General features: G+C 42.6%; 2 protein-coding genes across 3 annotated transcripts in view; one reads left to right on the forward strand and one right to left on the reverse strand.

Annotated features, from left to right (window-relative positions):
• ZNF570 (zinc finger protein 570) overlaps positions 1-15,580 on the forward strand; it is a 114,285-nt gene extending 98,705 nt beyond the window's left edge. Inside the window, exon 7 of one of the 2 annotated variants that reach the window (XR_008552512.1) lies at positions 15,289-15,580. The gene's annotated coding sequence lies outside the window, so the exon portion shown is untranslated. Of the gene's footprint in view, positions 1-9,484; positions 10,098-15,288 lie in introns of those variants that run through there. The other variant, XR_005126244.2, reaches the window with a different exon arrangement.
• On the reverse strand, positions 295-12,729 carry LOC119250262 (zinc finger protein 345). The gene is made up of 3 exons (XM_054697158.1): positions 12,629-12,729; positions 11,758-11,830; positions 295-1,784 (listed from the first exon to the last, which is right to left on the reverse strand). Exon 3 carries the CDS (start codon positions 1,703-1,705, stop codon positions 335-337), a length of 1,371 nt encoding a protein of 456 aa, XP_054553133.1. The 5' UTR covers positions 1,706-1,784; positions 11,758-11,830; positions 12,629-12,729; the 3' UTR covers positions 295-334.
• Positions 15,581-15,849: the final 269 nt, after the last annotated feature.

Here is a 15,849-nt window from a genome sequence, read left to right on the forward strand (position 1 = left end):
TATAGACAAAATACAATGAAAGGTTTTTTCAATTCACAAGTATAAATTTTCCAAAAGCAATGAAGGAATGAATATAAAGATATTGAAATAGTTATTTTTTTCAGTATGTTTTTTCCCTGTATGAATTCTCTCAAAGGGACTTAACTGGGAAAGCATAAAATAAGGAATTTGCACCTTAATTACATTTGTTGGGACTCTTGCCAGTATGAATTTTCATATATATTGTATTTTAACCACATATTCCACTAATTCCAACTTAGACTTTCTATCAGATTCTCACTAGTGTGAGTCTTCTTATGTCGCGGAACCCCTCCAAACCGCCTTCCCACATTCCTTACAGTTTATAAAGTTTCTCACTGCTGTGAATTCTCTGATGTTGAGTAAGGCTCAAACCAGTAGTAAAAGTCTTCCCACATTCCTTACATCCATAGGGTTTCTCGCTAGTGTGTGTTCTGTGGTGGCGATTAAGAGCTGAACCACTGCTAAAGGCCTTTCCACACTCTGTACATTCATAGGGCTTCTCACCGGTGTGAATTAGCTGGTGTTGAATAAGTTTGGAGCCACTACCAAAGGCTTTCCCACATTCCTGACATTCATAGGGTTTCTCACCAGTGTGTATTCTCTGATGTTGAGTAAGGTCTGAACCACTACTGAAGGCTTTCCCACACTCCTTACACTCATAAGGTTTCTCACCCGTGTGCATTCTTTGATGCTGAATAAGCTTTGAACCACTTCTAAAAGCTTTCTCACAGTCCTTACACTCGTAGGGCTTCTCACCCGTGTGGATTCTCTGATGTTGAGTGAGATCTGAGCCACTATTAAAAGCCTTGCCACATTCTTTACACACATAAGGCTTCTCACCAGTGTGAATCCTTTGATGTCGAGTCAGGGCTGATCCAAAACTAAAAGCTTTGCCACATTCATTACATACATAAGGTTTCTCACCAGTGTGAATTCTCTGATGGCGAGTAAGGGCTGAACCACTACTGAAGGCCATCCCACAAGCTGTACATTCATAAGGTTTTTCACCAGTATGAATCCTCTGATGTTGGGTAAGGTTTGAACCACTGCCAAAGGTCTTTCCACAATCCTTACATTCATAAGGCTTCTCACCTGTGTGAATTCTGTGATGCCGAGTAAGGGCGGATTCAAAACTAAAGGACTTCCCGCATTCTTTACATTCGTAAGGCTTTTCACCACTGTGGATTATCTGATGTCGAATAAGGCCTGATCCAAAGCTAAAGGCTTTCCCACACTCTTTACATTCATAGGGCTTCTCACCAGTATGAATTCTCTGATGGTGGGTGAGATTTGAGCCACTGCCAAAGGCCTTTCCACACTCACTACATTCGTAAGGTTTCTCACCAGTGTGGATTCTTTGATGGTAAGCAAGGTTTGCACCACTACCAAAGGCCTTGCCACATTCTTTACACAAATAAGGTTTCTCCCCAGTATGAATTCGCTGATGTCGAATAAGGACTGATACAAAACTAAAATCCTTTCCACATTCCTTACATTCAAGGAGTTTCTCATTAGCATGAATTCTCTGGTGCTGGGTATTGAAAGTGGGCATGTCTTCAGGAGTAAATATCATTTGACTGAAATGTTCTTCCTGAGATTCCTGCTTTCTCTCAAACTGGCTTTTATATTCCCAATCACCTCTGAAACTTGAACACTCAATGCTGCTTTTTATAAGTCTTTCCATTATCTCCCACCAGGATGATTCTATTCCATATATATCCTTTGTCAGAAATAATTTCGTGGTCTCAACCTTGATTCACAGTCTGAAAGAAAATATAAAAGCAAACATTCACTTTTTGTGTGTTCTGGGAGAAATGAAGCTTTTATAATAGATTTGAAAGACTGAACTACAACTAATATAAAAAGTGAGTGACTGATACAGTTCTCAAATATGAGTGGGCAATTTGAAAAACAAATAAGGAAAGGAGAAAAATGAAAAGTCACACTGGAAGGTGAAGGAAGGATTTTGGAAAACAGATTAAGTCAGTTGTTCCTAGCTCATGATTTAGAAAAAAAATCCCTAAATTTTTTGAGGAGTTAATAAATATACAGATGTCCAGGCTCCATTCTGTTTTGTTAGGGGATAAATCTATTGTTGTGTACATTTAAAAATAGGGCATATGTCATACCTATTTCTCAGGGGTGTTTGGAGCATTAAGTAACTACACCTGGGAGGAAAAATCTGGTAGTTGCATAATGATCATAAACTGTATATAATTTGATGGAGGTAGAAGAGAAAGTTAGTCCAGATGCAGCAGCAGCATGATGAAAGATTAATGTATTGAATTGGAATGAGTAATGGAGAGGATTCTTTTGCGGTTACAATGTGGTTTACACCACTTGATAAAATTTGGTGTTTGCCAAGGAAGTCTATGAAGCTAACCTGAGGAGAAACAGAGGGACACTCAGCAAAGACCACATAAGAATAACTGACTACTTTAAAATGCAGAGAAAAGGGAAGAGAAAGAAGACAGGAGGCAATGTAATACTATTGGAAGATATAAGAAAAATGAAAATAATTCTGAGCCCCAGCTCTGGTGATTATTGCATTGTTCTGAAATCACCGGCGCTGTAGTATGTAGCTGCAGTGTTGAGTAGAGAGATGCCACAAAAAGAAAGGGATTTAAGGGGCCTCCCTGAGTTCAATCCCCGGCCGGGGAGCTGACCCACATGGTGTAGCAGACCTTTCCTGTCTCGCCCGCTGCTCCCCTCTGCAGTGTATTTCAGTAGAGCTACCTGTTCTGCTTCCCACTCTGTCTCTGGTGAATTTCCTCACCCCCCACACCTCTGGCCTGTACCCCAGTTCTTGTATGCATAAGTAAATAAAAATAAATCTTTAAAAAAGGAAAGAATGAAAGGGATTTAAGGGCATCAATAAAAACCATGAACAAATAAATACCTCGAGCCACAAAAGGTGACACTGTTTCAGCTTCAGTCCCTTCCTATATCACTCATACAGCAAACTTGTTTAGACTGGGCCTAAATATGTCTTGAAATTATTGCTTCCATCAATAATGTCAATAGATAATTTAAACCCAAACTATCTTTTGGCATTAAAGCAGCATTTTATCTAGCTGCCTGCATTTCCAGTTTCCCATCCTTAGCAGTCAACAGTGATATTCAGCCTAGTGCTATTCTGCTCAAAAACAGCAACGGTTTCCCACTGTCTTAGAAAACCCATACTTGCTTAATTTCGTCTTCAAAATTCCTCAGTGATTTGCCTCTTGCCTTCCTCTTCAACCTAACACCATTCTCCTCTAAACAGTAAGCTATAGACAGCTACACTGGCCTTCTCAATTCTTCAGATGCACTATAAACAGTAACAGTCTACCACACACACCTCTAGGACCCCCCCGAATGATGTCATGTGCCTGAAATGCTCTTCTGTGACCTCCCCACCTCTCCCAAACTTGGCCTTGCACATTTCTGGCCATTGTTCAGTTCTTTGCTGAATGGCATATCCTACTGAAGATCTTTTCAAAATACTTAGTCTCAATTATGTATATCCTGCCATTATTTCTCGAACACTTTGCTTTCTTTTGTTTCTTTTTTTGTGTTTTGCTTTGGTAAGGGATGACTCCATATCATATTTGTTTGGATGTTTAATGTCTGCTACAAGAGAGCCTAGCATCATGAAATTAAGGGTATCTGCTACTTTAATTCACCTGAACCACAATAAGATAAAAATACATGTACTAAACAGCTAATAGAAATGAATTTCAGAATTATTATGCTTAACAGTAACTTCTAAAATCAAGATTTCTCTAGAAAGAGGATATACTTTCAAACAAGACAGTGGACCCCATGTAGTTATTCCTGCCCTTCTTAAAACCTTTCTTTTTAAAATAAACAAAAGGGGGATCTTCTAAAAAGGAGAAAACTCACAAAGTCAAAGAGAACTAAAGAGGAAACACAGACAACTAAACTTTTAAAGTTGAAAAGCATGAAGAGCAGCGACCACCAATTTAACTGACCCATGAAAGATGATACTTAGCTCAAAACCCCGGACAGAATGATTTATGCTGCAGAACCCCAGAAAGGCATAAGAAATTGGGGTACTAGATACCGTCATCAACTGTGTAGAATGTCACCAAAAACTTACTCTAGATCTAAGCCTATTTCCATTAGAAGCCATAAGACAAATAGAGGTTGTAATATAACTATCCTTTGCTCTCCAAAAAATTCAATGTCATGTAAACCCAAGAGAAAACGAAAGGCTGTTCTTGATTAAAAGAGACTGAATCTGAGTTTATGCTAATGATGGTGTTTATGTGGTCACCAGGAAGATTAAAACAGCCCAATCTCCAGGAGAGGGGAGTAGAACTGGAGATTTGAGTTGTCATTAAAATCAATCATTAAAATATCATACCCATAGGGCCTCCGCTGTTGGTGCAGGCGGTTGAGTGCCATGCTCTGAAGGTGCCCGCAGCCCCTGCAGCGCCGGTTCGATCCCGGCCGACTGCGGAGAGTCCCACATGGCGTGGCAGACCTCTCCTGTCTCGCCCGCTGCTCCCCTCAGCAGTGTATTTCAGTCTGCCTGTTCTGTTCCCTGCTCTGTCTCTGGTGAATCCTCTCACCCTCCCGTGAATCTGGCCTGTACCCTGGTTCTTGTGTAAATAAATAAATAAATAAATAAATAAATAAATAAATAAATAAATATCTTAAAAAAAAAATATCATGCCCATAAAATGCAACCCAGTAAACAGTATTGGTTGGTAAACACATCAATGTGTCAGAAAGGCAACACACCCTCATCCACAGAAGTTTTGTGTTTGGGTTCTTACCAGACCTTGCTTTTTGTTTCTCTTCACTTGAGTACTCTTGATTTGTATCCTTATCACTGTTATAAAACTGCAGTTTTAAGAATAGTACCTTCCTGAATTATAAGAATCATTTTAGTAGCTTGTTAATGGGGAGTGGAGGGAGAGGTCATGGGAACTCCCTCCCACTGGCCATTTTTAGAGCCAGTTGCTCAGAAGTAGAGGTAGAGAAGCTTGGTAGCTAAAACTCATGGAGTCAGAGAGTAAAGCTGGGTGGTTAGTGCAGAGTTGAACTGCAGTGTACAAGTTAGGGTTGAAACAGACTAACATCCCATGTTCATGGATTAGAAGACTTAGTAAAATGGCAATACTCCCGCAGTCTTGCAGATTTAATGCAATCTCTATTAATTGCAGATTTAATGCAATCTCTATCAAAATTTCTTCTTTTTAAGATTTATTTATTTATTTATTTATTTATGCATAGAAGAACTGGGGTGTAGGCCAGAGGATTCACAAGAGTCAGAGTGGGGAGCAGAACAGGCAGATTTACTAAAATATACTGCTGAGGGGAGCAGCGGGCGAGACAAGAGAGTTCTGCTGCGCCATGTGGATTAGCTCCCTGGCTGGGGATTGAACTCAGGCCTTAGCAGTGATAATGCTGAGACTTAACCACTAGGCCACCAGGGAGGCCCATTTATCAAAATTCCAATGGTCTCCTTGGAAAAATGGAAAGCCAATCATCAAATATGGATATGGACTTTGCCCTGTACAGCCAGAATAATATTGGAAAAGAAAAACATAGTAGCAAGATTCACTTCCAGATTTGAAAGTCAGAAAATGCAGCAAGAAAAAGTTGCAGTAACCAAAACAATGTAGTATTGATATAAGGACAGATATTTCAACCAATGGAATATAACTAAGAATCTAGAAATAAAACCAGACATCTATGGCCAGTTGCTTTCAATGAGGCTTATGATTCTATTCAACTGGGTAAGAAAAGTCGCTTCAGCAAATGGAGTTGGGAAAGCTGGATAAACACTTGCAAAAGAATTACGTTGAACCTCATTTTATATTAAAAATCATGTAAAATTGTTCATATATTAAAAAACAAAGTCTATGTCATTTTATATAAGAAAATTAACTCATTAAATATATAACTCATTATATATATATAACTCATTATATAATGTGAACATTCTAGAATAGTCTTATGTGCATATTCCCTGTGACCTAGCAATTCCACTCCTAGGAAAAACATGTACTAGAACATTCAGAGTGGGCCTCCCCCGTGGCGCAGCAGTTGAGCGCTGGGTTGCGAAGCTGCCCGTGGCCTCTGCGGCGCCGGTTCAATCCCCGGCTGCTCCCAGGCCACCGGAGGAGGGTCCCACATGGCGCGCAGACCTCTCCTGCCGCCCGCTGCTCCCCTCAGCAGTGTACTTCGGTCCTTCTGCCTGCTCTGCTCCCCGCTCTGGCTCTGGTGAATTCTCTCACCCTCCCGTGCTTCTGACTGTACCCAGTGCATGTATAAACAAAACAAACAAACAAATAAATAAATAAATAAAAAACATGCCTCTATTAAACAAAAAAAAATTAAAAAAAAAAATAGAACATTCAGAGCAACAATTTCCATTAAGAGCAAAAAGCTAGAAACCCCAATATCCACAAAAATATATTGGAAAAGAAAACTGTGATATAGTCTTACAGTTCACTAAATAAACAACATACAGCAATGGAAACAAGCCAGATCTGTCTAATCTATTTAATATGAATTAATTCTAAAACAATATTAAAAAAAAAAAAGAACATATGCCTGCACCCCAGCTCTTGTATGCATAAATAAATAAATCTTTAAAAAAAAGTTAGAAAACTGATTTGTAAAGAGTAAGATGCTTAAGTAAGGAACTGAGAGATCTTGTTGGGACACACATGAAAATGATCTCTATACCCCTAAGCTGTTTTGGATCTCTCTTACCAGTGCAAGTACTTTGTAATCCAGTGTCTGTGAGAGCAGGCATTCCTCTGATTGAAAACCCGATAATATCACCTTGAAAAGGAATGCTCAAGACCCATTAGAACTTTCTGACGCTCCTACACCTACAATGAGAGTCCAGTCTCAACATGTTCCAAGGGGTGAGAGGTACATGCTACGACCCAAAAGAAATAATTTACTCACTACTGCCTTGCTAGGGCTGCCGTAACAAGCACCATAGACTGGGTGGTATGAGCAATAGCAGTTTATTTGCTCACAGATCTGGAGGTAAGAAGTCCAAGATCAAGGTGCTGGCAGTTTCAGTTTCTACTGAGGCCTCTTTCCCTGGTGTGTAGACGCTTACCTTCTGGCTGCATGCTTACATGTCTTGTTTTGTTTTATTTAAAGGATTTATTTTATTTATTTATGCGTAAAAGAACTGGGGTGCAGGCCAGAGATGTGCGGAGTAGAAGGATTCACCATAGACAGAGTGGGGAACAGAACAGGTGGATCTACTGAAATACACTACTGAAGGGAGCAGCGAGTGAGACAGGAGAGGTCTGCTTCGCCAAGTGGGTAGCTCCCTGGACGGGGATCAAACTCATGCTGCAGTGGCTGGCAATAGCGTCATAGTGCTGATGCTTAACCCCTTGCACCACCAGAGAGGCCCCTGCATGCTTACCTGGTCTGTGCATGAATGTCCTTGATGTCTGTCTATGTGTCAGAACTTCCTCTCACATTAGACACCAGATGAGACTGATTCAGAGCCTACCCTAACTGCCTCATTTTAACTTAATCATCTTTTCAAAGGCCTATCTCCAAATAGAGACATAATCTAAGGTCTCAACATATAAACTGTGGGCAAGGGAGGACAGACTATAATATTCACTACAACAAAGACTGTGGGACCAGCCTATAGAGTGACAGAGCTCTAACTGTGCTGTTTCGTATAGTTTTAGCCTTTGGAACCACATTAATTTTTACATCCCCATACAATCAAATAAAAAAAAGCAGGGGCCTCCCTGGTGGCACAAGGGGTTAATAAGCACAGGACTGTGAAGATGTCCACAGCCTCTGCAGCAGAGTTCAATCCCAGGGGCCAGGGAGCAACCCACATGGCACAGCAGACCTCTCCTGTGTAGCCTCTACTCCCTTAAGGAGTGTATTTCAGTCAATCTGCCTGTTTTGCTCTCCACTTTGTCTCTGATGAATCCTCTAAACTGTCCCTCCCCACCGTACCTCTGGCCAGTTCTTGTATGCATAAATAATAAATCTTAAAAAAAAAAAGTCAGTCAATGGAGAAGTGAGCCTGTAACTTCACATTTGGAAGCCCTCAAAGAAACCCGTGAAAGTTAAAAGGACACAGCAACCAGCCTGACCCACTGGTCAAATATAGGACAATTTGAGCATAAAGTAAATAGTAACAGATTATAGTGGGCCAAGTAAGTAAAAATCTGAGTTCTTACTGACATGACAAATAAGTGGGGGAGACGGGAACACTTCTTTATGTCAATACCAATTAATACAGACAAAAGGATGGAGGTTTTAAAAAAGAAACCACTATTTTGAAAACACTGTAATAATAATCAACCCAGATGCTAACACCAATAAATGCTGACAGTAGTGGGTGAGTTTGGTGACAAGGTATTTACTGTTTCAAAGTATCTCTCCATAAACTATCAGTTACAAAGAGACAACCATTAATTTTATAGTGACAAAACATGACAGATGCTAGGGTTAGGGTTACTACCCTAGCCAACTACTGAAGTTGACATCTTCAAATATGGGGTATGTGAACACCATGTACCCCCTGATATGGAGCATTGGGGATTCATTCACTGTTGTGCTGTTTCTGCACACACAGTTCTAATTCATACCCTGATTTAAGTATGCAGAACCATAAAATAAGTCTTACATCCTATAAAATATTGGGTTGTCGGAAAATTCATGATGTACTTTTGTATCACGATTTTTCCGACAACCTAAGAACTGGTCTAGCCTCTTCAAAAAGATCAAGACAGAGAAAGAGTAATTAAAGAACACTGAAAGGAAACATAATTCTGTGTGTGATCCTAGACTGTATCCTGGAAATTGCAGGGGACAGAGAGAAGGTGAGGGTAGGGTGGATTGCTATAGAGAACATTCTAATTTTGAACATGAACTGTGGATTAGGTAACAATATCGTGTAATTCCTAAAATTTTAAATTATAATAAGAAATTAAATAACTGGTTATATAAGTGAATACTCTTACTTATAGGGAATTAACACATTAAAGTAGTTAGAAGTAAAGGGGCTTATGTCTGCAACTGTACACTGTGTTTGTGTGTGCACTTGTCCACATGTGTATTGTGAAAGAAAACTACATTTTTACAAGGGAATGATTACAATGAAGCAAAATTTCAACAGTGAATCAGAATAAAGGGAACACAAGAATACTTTGTATACTTAATCAAGATTTATTCTATCTTGAGTTTTTGAAAGCTAAATATCTATACCTATATCTAAATCTATATCTTATTTTTATATCCTCCCATTTCCAAAAATGTTCTTGAGAAAGCTAAGAATGAAAGAAAAAAATTAAATCATAAGCAAAAGTCACAGGGACTTAATATCAAAAACCCAGACAAAAATTATTTCTGTGATTGGTCATTATCTGTAGTGCCCAGATTTTGGGCAGTAAATACAAAAGGGAAATGCTATACAATGGTCTGTGTGATTTCTGTTTCCCTACAGAAATCAGTTCCAAGAAGTATAAAGCCCTAGATATTAAAGTCACAAATTAGAACACAAGAAGACCTTCATGACCTCAAGGTTACAGAAAATTTCTTAAGCAAGAATCATTGGAAAAGATTTCATTATACTGAGATCCAGAATCTTGCATCAAAGCTACCTAGACTAAAAAACCAAGGCAGACTAGAAGAAAATACTTAACCACATATAACAAAGAAGAGCCTAATAAACCAACGATACATTCGTATACATATGAGCTAGAGAAAAACCACCTAATTAAAGATTGGCAAAATATTTGAACAAGCAGTTTTCCGAAGAGTACATCCAAGTAACCAAGAATTGGTTTTCAATGTCATAAGTAGTAATGAAAATATCAATTAGGGCCTCCCTGGTGGCACAAGGCGTTAAAACGCAACCTATGAAGCTATCCACAGCCACTGCAGCACGAGTTCAATCCCCGGCCAGGGAGCTACCCACATGGGGCAGCAGACCTCTTCTGTCTCACCTGCTGCTCCCCTCAGCAGTGTATTTCAGTCGATCTGCCTGTTCTGCTCCCCACTCTGTCTCTGGTGAATCCTCTCACCCCCGCACCTTTGGTCTACACCCCAGTTCTTATATGCATAAAAAAAAATAAATTTTTTAAAAAAAAAGAAAAGAAAATATCAAATAAATGTGATAACCTTAGACAGCCACCAAACTGACAAAAGTTTGAAAATAAGATAACACCCTAGGCTGGCATGATGTGGAGCAAGAACAAGCTCCATAAATTTCTGGTACGAATAAAATACTTGCACCACATCTTTAGAGAACATTTGGCATTATCTAGTAAAACTGAAAATGTATAAACCCTAGTTCTGACAACTGAATCACACATATGTTGAAGAAACACTTGTGCACCAAAATATGTCCACAAAATGTTCATAAGTGACACTGCTGTAACAACCAAAGCCTGACAGCAAATGCAATGTCCATCAAGAGTAGAACAGATTAGCAGTAAATTGTGATCCATTCATAAAGTGGAATAATATAAATACAGCAAAGGAATACAATAAACTATAGTTACAGGACACAGGGAAAACATGAAGCTCAGAAACATTTTTTATGAAAAAGACACGAAAGCATGTCTGTTCAAATGAAGATAGGAAACAAGACAAAAATCTAAACTTAGATGGTTCTGGGATTGGTATATCTCTACTGAAGTTCTCATGAAAGGCAAAGAAATGATGACAACAGTTATCACCAGAGGAGCTCAACTGCCTGTGATTGTGAAGGGGTTCTTTAGAAATGGCGGTATTCTATTTTTTAACCCGGCTACACCTTATAGGGTCTTTAGAATTATCTGTTAAACTGCACAAATGGCTGTTTTACACCATTTCTGTATCTAATGCCAAAGATAAAAAAGCCATAGGCATTCAAATAAATGTGCACCTCTAAGAATGTTTTAAAAATTAAATTGTGTAAGAAAATACTTATAAAATATAACTTTATATGAAAACATATGCTAAAAATGCGGAATCAATTCAATTTTTAAAAATCTTATGTATGGGGCCTCCCCGGTGGCGCAGTGGGTTGAGCGCAGCGCTGTGAAGCTGTCCGCAGCCTCCGCAGAGCCGGTTCGATTCCTGGCCCGCCAGGGAGATTCCCACATGGCGCGGCAGACCTCTCCTGTCTTGCCCGCTGCTCCCCTCAGCAGTGTATTTCAGTCAGTCTGCCTGTTCTGTTCCCCGCTCTGTCTCTGGTGAATCCTCTCACCCCCATACCTCTGGCCTGTACCCCAATTCTTATATAAACAAATAAATCTTTTAAAAAAATCTTATGTATGTACATAAAATACTGGGAAGAAAGTATCAAAACATTAACAGTGGTTTCTGCTGGGAATTAAAATTTTCTTTATTAGGGACTCCTATACTTTTTTGGTTGTTATTAAAGTAGTATTATTTTACATGCTTGCTAGTATTTTGAACAGTATAGGATTCCCCTCCTCCTAAGTCACTGTAGCTCTCCCATCATGGGGCCCTGTACTTTTAAAATAATCATGTTTTATAATTAGAAAGAAATAGTTTAAAAAAAGACTGCATAAAGAAATATTTAGCCACTTAAATTAGTAAGAGAAAATCAGGTGAGCTTGTGGGTTGGCATTTGCAACCTATCACATTTTCTCAAAAAGGAAATTCCTGGGAACAGGTCAGCTGATGCACAAGAATTTTTTCTACAGAAGAAAGGCAAGTCCTGTCCTGACAAAGAAAGGGGACTTCAGGAAACAAGGGAAAAGCTACCTTGCAGACGCCTCCTGGATGTTCAGTAGCCATTCTTGACTCCGCTGGGAGGCCTTGGGCAAGCTGGGCAGAGCTAGGGAAGGAGGAAGGAGTCAGGAAACACCAGGCTCTTTGGGGAGCCCAAGTCCACCACCCACAGATACAGGTCTGAGAAGTTTAGGGCGTCCTGCTGCATCCCAGCAAGAGCAGGGCTCTGCAGCTCTGGGCAGAGTCTGTCCCTGAGCTCTGTTCTCTGGGGACAGATTGGAGTCACAAAAGCGCAGACAAAGGCGCCTCACACCTGCAGTGCTATATAAAAGTCACACAAACACCACGGGGTCGCAGCACCCCAAACCTAAACGCATCGCACACGGCCACACACACACACACACACAGGCACACACCTCAAGGACAGACAGTCACGACAGTCACAGGAACCCCAAACTCACATTCCCAGCGCCACACATCATAGTGACCCAGTGTCAGCAATTCACAGGTAACCTGCGACAAGATCACAGACACGCACACATACTGCTAGCGGGAAAACACACATACTGCACAGTTACAGCATCGCATCCCACAGTTCAGCAAACAGTCATCAACATTACACAACCACGAGGACACAGTTACAACCGAGATTTGAAAGAAAAAAAAAACACACACACCAAGAAACAGAACACGCTCGCGAACGTTGCCACAACCGATCACACGACTAAACCCAATCACACTTGCACCAGCAAAGCCGCAAATCAAACCCCCTCCCGCCCTCCCGGCTCCACACTCGCTCGCACAACCGGAGACACAATCACAACCAGACACACTTCTCGGCGGGCGCCCGCCTCCCCACGCCCCGGGGCGATCAGAGGTTCCAGGAATCACGGGTCCTACTTACCCCGGGCTCCGGGCCGCCTCACCTACCCTCCTCCGGGCCGCTCAGCCCCGCGGCGCCCCAGCCCAGCAACCCGAACCCCGCAACATCCCGAGCAGAAGCCCGACCCAGTCCCCTCGAACCCGCCAGGAGGCCCCGCCCCCGCGCGCTAGTTCTCGCGGGAGGCAGCGCGGCCCAGAGGCCTCTGGGAAGTGTAGTCCCGAGCCCGCGGCGCGGCCGGCTGGGGGCGTCCCCTCCCGCCCGGCCGCCCGGAGCCCGGACGGGCGGCGGCTGCGCCCTCCCGCTGAGCCGCGCTCCGGAGGCTTCCTGGAGGCTTCCTGGCGTCTCGGCGGACGAGGGTTCCTGGGCCAAGCCTTGTTCAGGCTTCTCGGAGCCCCTGTCTTGACCGAGCCTTTGCCCTGAGGATTCCTGACCCCACTCTCGGCCACCCCCTCTTCCAGCCAGATTCGGGTTTGCCGCCGCTCGGCTGTCGGTTCCCGGCTGCGCCCACGTTCCCGGCGGAGTCCGGCTCCCCCGACGGCCGTGCGAGCGCCTTAACTTTGAACTTGCAGTTTTTCCTCGGCACAGCCCAGCCTCAAGGGCGGCTCCCTCAGGCTTCGGCCGCTCGCCTTGCAACACCCGAAGCCCACGCCGCCTCCGGGGAAGCGCACCGGGACCCCCAAGGTAGCTGCGCACCCCGAGCACCGAGGCGCCTGGCCACGTGAGTCAGGCGTCCGGGGGGCTGCTGGCACCTCCGCGGGGCCCCCGGAGCGCGCGGATGCCCGAGGCTGGCCGCTGCGGAGAGAGCGGGGGGGGGGGGGCGGGGGGGGCCTGAAGAACCCCGGGGGGACCCGCGCCTGGGAGCAGCCGGGGTGAGGAGCCGGGAAGGGAGGACTCGGCCGTCGCAGGATGTCCGTGAGCGTGGGCGAGGGAGGGCCCGAGGGTGCTGAAGCCTGTGTGGCTGTTTCTGGGGTGCTTGAGGGAAGGAGAAACTGATGTGTGAGACTGATGTGTGGGAGGCGATCAAGATGATGTGTGACTTTGTGACCGTGGAGGCTGATAATCGGGGGCATTGTGGGGTAAGTTTGAGTGTGGACCTATCTGTGTGGGCGTGAGTGTGTGTGTGATCACCTGTTTGTCTCATGGCTGAGATTGTGGCGGGTTCTGAAACCTCTAAGCCACCTTTCCTCTAACTGTGGTAAATCTCAGACTTCCTGGAGCTTCAGTGTTAAGGTGGAAAAGTTACCTGATTGATGTAATAAGTTACAGCATCTTAAATGCAAACTGTTGGGATTTCAAACGTTTGTTCTGGCATACACCACCAAATCAGTATGACTTTTTTTTTTTAAAAAAAGATTTATTTATTTATACAAGCACTGGGTACATAAATAGAGTATGTTTTGTTATGGGAGTGCCTGTTTTGGTCGTCTGGAATTTTTTTTTTTTTTTTTTTTTTACATTTTGAAAGGACAGGTTTATTAGGAAAAGGAGTAAAAGAGGCACCTGCATAGTCACAGGTGGGCAGGAGAGTTGCCATGTCTGCAATCTTCCTCCCAGATACTTTTTTTTCTCTACTCTCTTCCTTGGGAGATGTTGGTGGGACAAACAGAGATGTGATTGTTCACTTTAATCAGGAACATCAGCCACAATTAAAAAATGTTCACAGGAAGCTGTCCAGGAATGTGATGCTGGAGAACTAAAGCAACATAGCCAATTAAAGAGGGCTAGGTGCGCTGTGAGTCACTTTCCCAACTTTTATTTTTTATTACTGTTTTTTAAAGATTTGTTTATTTATGCATACAAGAACTGGGGCATAGGCCAGAGGTGTGGGGGCTGGGAGGATTCACCAGAGGCAAAGTGGGGAACAGAACAGGCAGGCTGACTGAAATACACTGCTGAGGGGAGCAGCAGGGAAACAGGAGAGGTCTGCTGCGCCATGTGGGTAGCTCCCTGGCCGGGTATCAAACTCTTGCTGCAGAGGCTGCAGATAGCTTCATAGTGCTGAGGCTTAACCCATTGTGCCACCAGGAAGGCCCCAGCTTTCCCAACTTTTAAAATAAAGCGCCCTCTCTTTTCCATTTCTGAAATAATTACAGTCTTCTATGGCATAATGAATTCAGCTCTGCCATGCAGGTTTCAGATCGTCTCAAGTTCTTTGTGACTCCATTGTATATATTCAAATATACAATGCAAAATAATACACTTCCTTCGTTTTTATTTGGCAACTTCCTTGAAGCTGGCACAGGCTCAGTCTGAATTTTCGATAATTTACTTGAATTCAAAGTCAGGTCTTGTCCTTTTTCCATTGATAGGCTAGGTAGCTGGAACCAAAGTAAGCAGAAGAGATGAAAGGAGGTTCTGTACAAGTGAATGAGTGAGAACTAGGCAGATCTATCCAGAACAAGGTAGAGCATAGAGGTTCAGTGAGAGAATTGAAATGTTTTGCAGGATTTCCTTAGGCCCTTCTCTTGAATCTTTAGTCATGTAACTGTGCCGCCTTAAATTTAAGCAAATCCTAGAGGACCATATTCTTTTCATTTTCATTGGTGATATGCAGTCAGTTCCTCGTACATCTTTGGAAACTCTTGTCTCATATTATATATTTTTGTTCTAATTCTGATTGTTGTTTGTGTCTTGGGAGCATATTGTTTTTCTTGCTTTTTCATGTGTCTTTTTTTTTTTAGATTGATTTATTTATGCATACTGGAACTGGGGTACAGGCCAGAGGTGCAGTGAGTGAGAGGATTCACCAGAGACAGAGTGGAGCAGAACAAGCAGATCCACTGAAATACACTGCTGAGGAGAGCAGCAGGCGAGTCAGGAGAGGTCTGCCGCGCCATGTGGGTCAGCTCCCCGCCTGGGGATTGAACTCATGCTGCAGTGGCTTCGGGTCGCTTCATAGTGCTGTGACTTAACCCCTTGCACTACCAGGGAGGCCCTGTGATTTTTTTGTGGTAAATCTCAGTCTTCCTGGAGTTCTGGAATTTAATAAATATTTCTTTTTTTTAAAAAAAAGGATGTATTTATTCATGCATGCAAGAATCAGGGTACAGGGCAAATGTTTGGGAGGGTGAGAGGATTCATCAGGGACAGCGGGGAACAGAACAAGCAGACTGACCAAAACACACTGCTGAGGGGTAGGCTGTAGTATTTAAGCAAGGTCAATATCATGGGCACTGCTTATTATTATTATTATTTCCATTAGCTCAGTATATATTTCTCCAAAATTTGTAAAATGAACTTTT

The sequence above is a fragment of the Talpa occidentalis genome, unplaced genomic scaffold, assembly GCF_014898055.3.
Source record: "Talpa occidentalis isolate TD23 unplaced genomic scaffold, MPIMG_talOcc4v2.1 talOcc4.17, whole genome shotgun sequence".
Classification (NCBI taxonomy): Eukaryota; Metazoa; Chordata; class Mammalia; order Eulipotyphla; family Talpidae; genus Talpa; species Talpa occidentalis.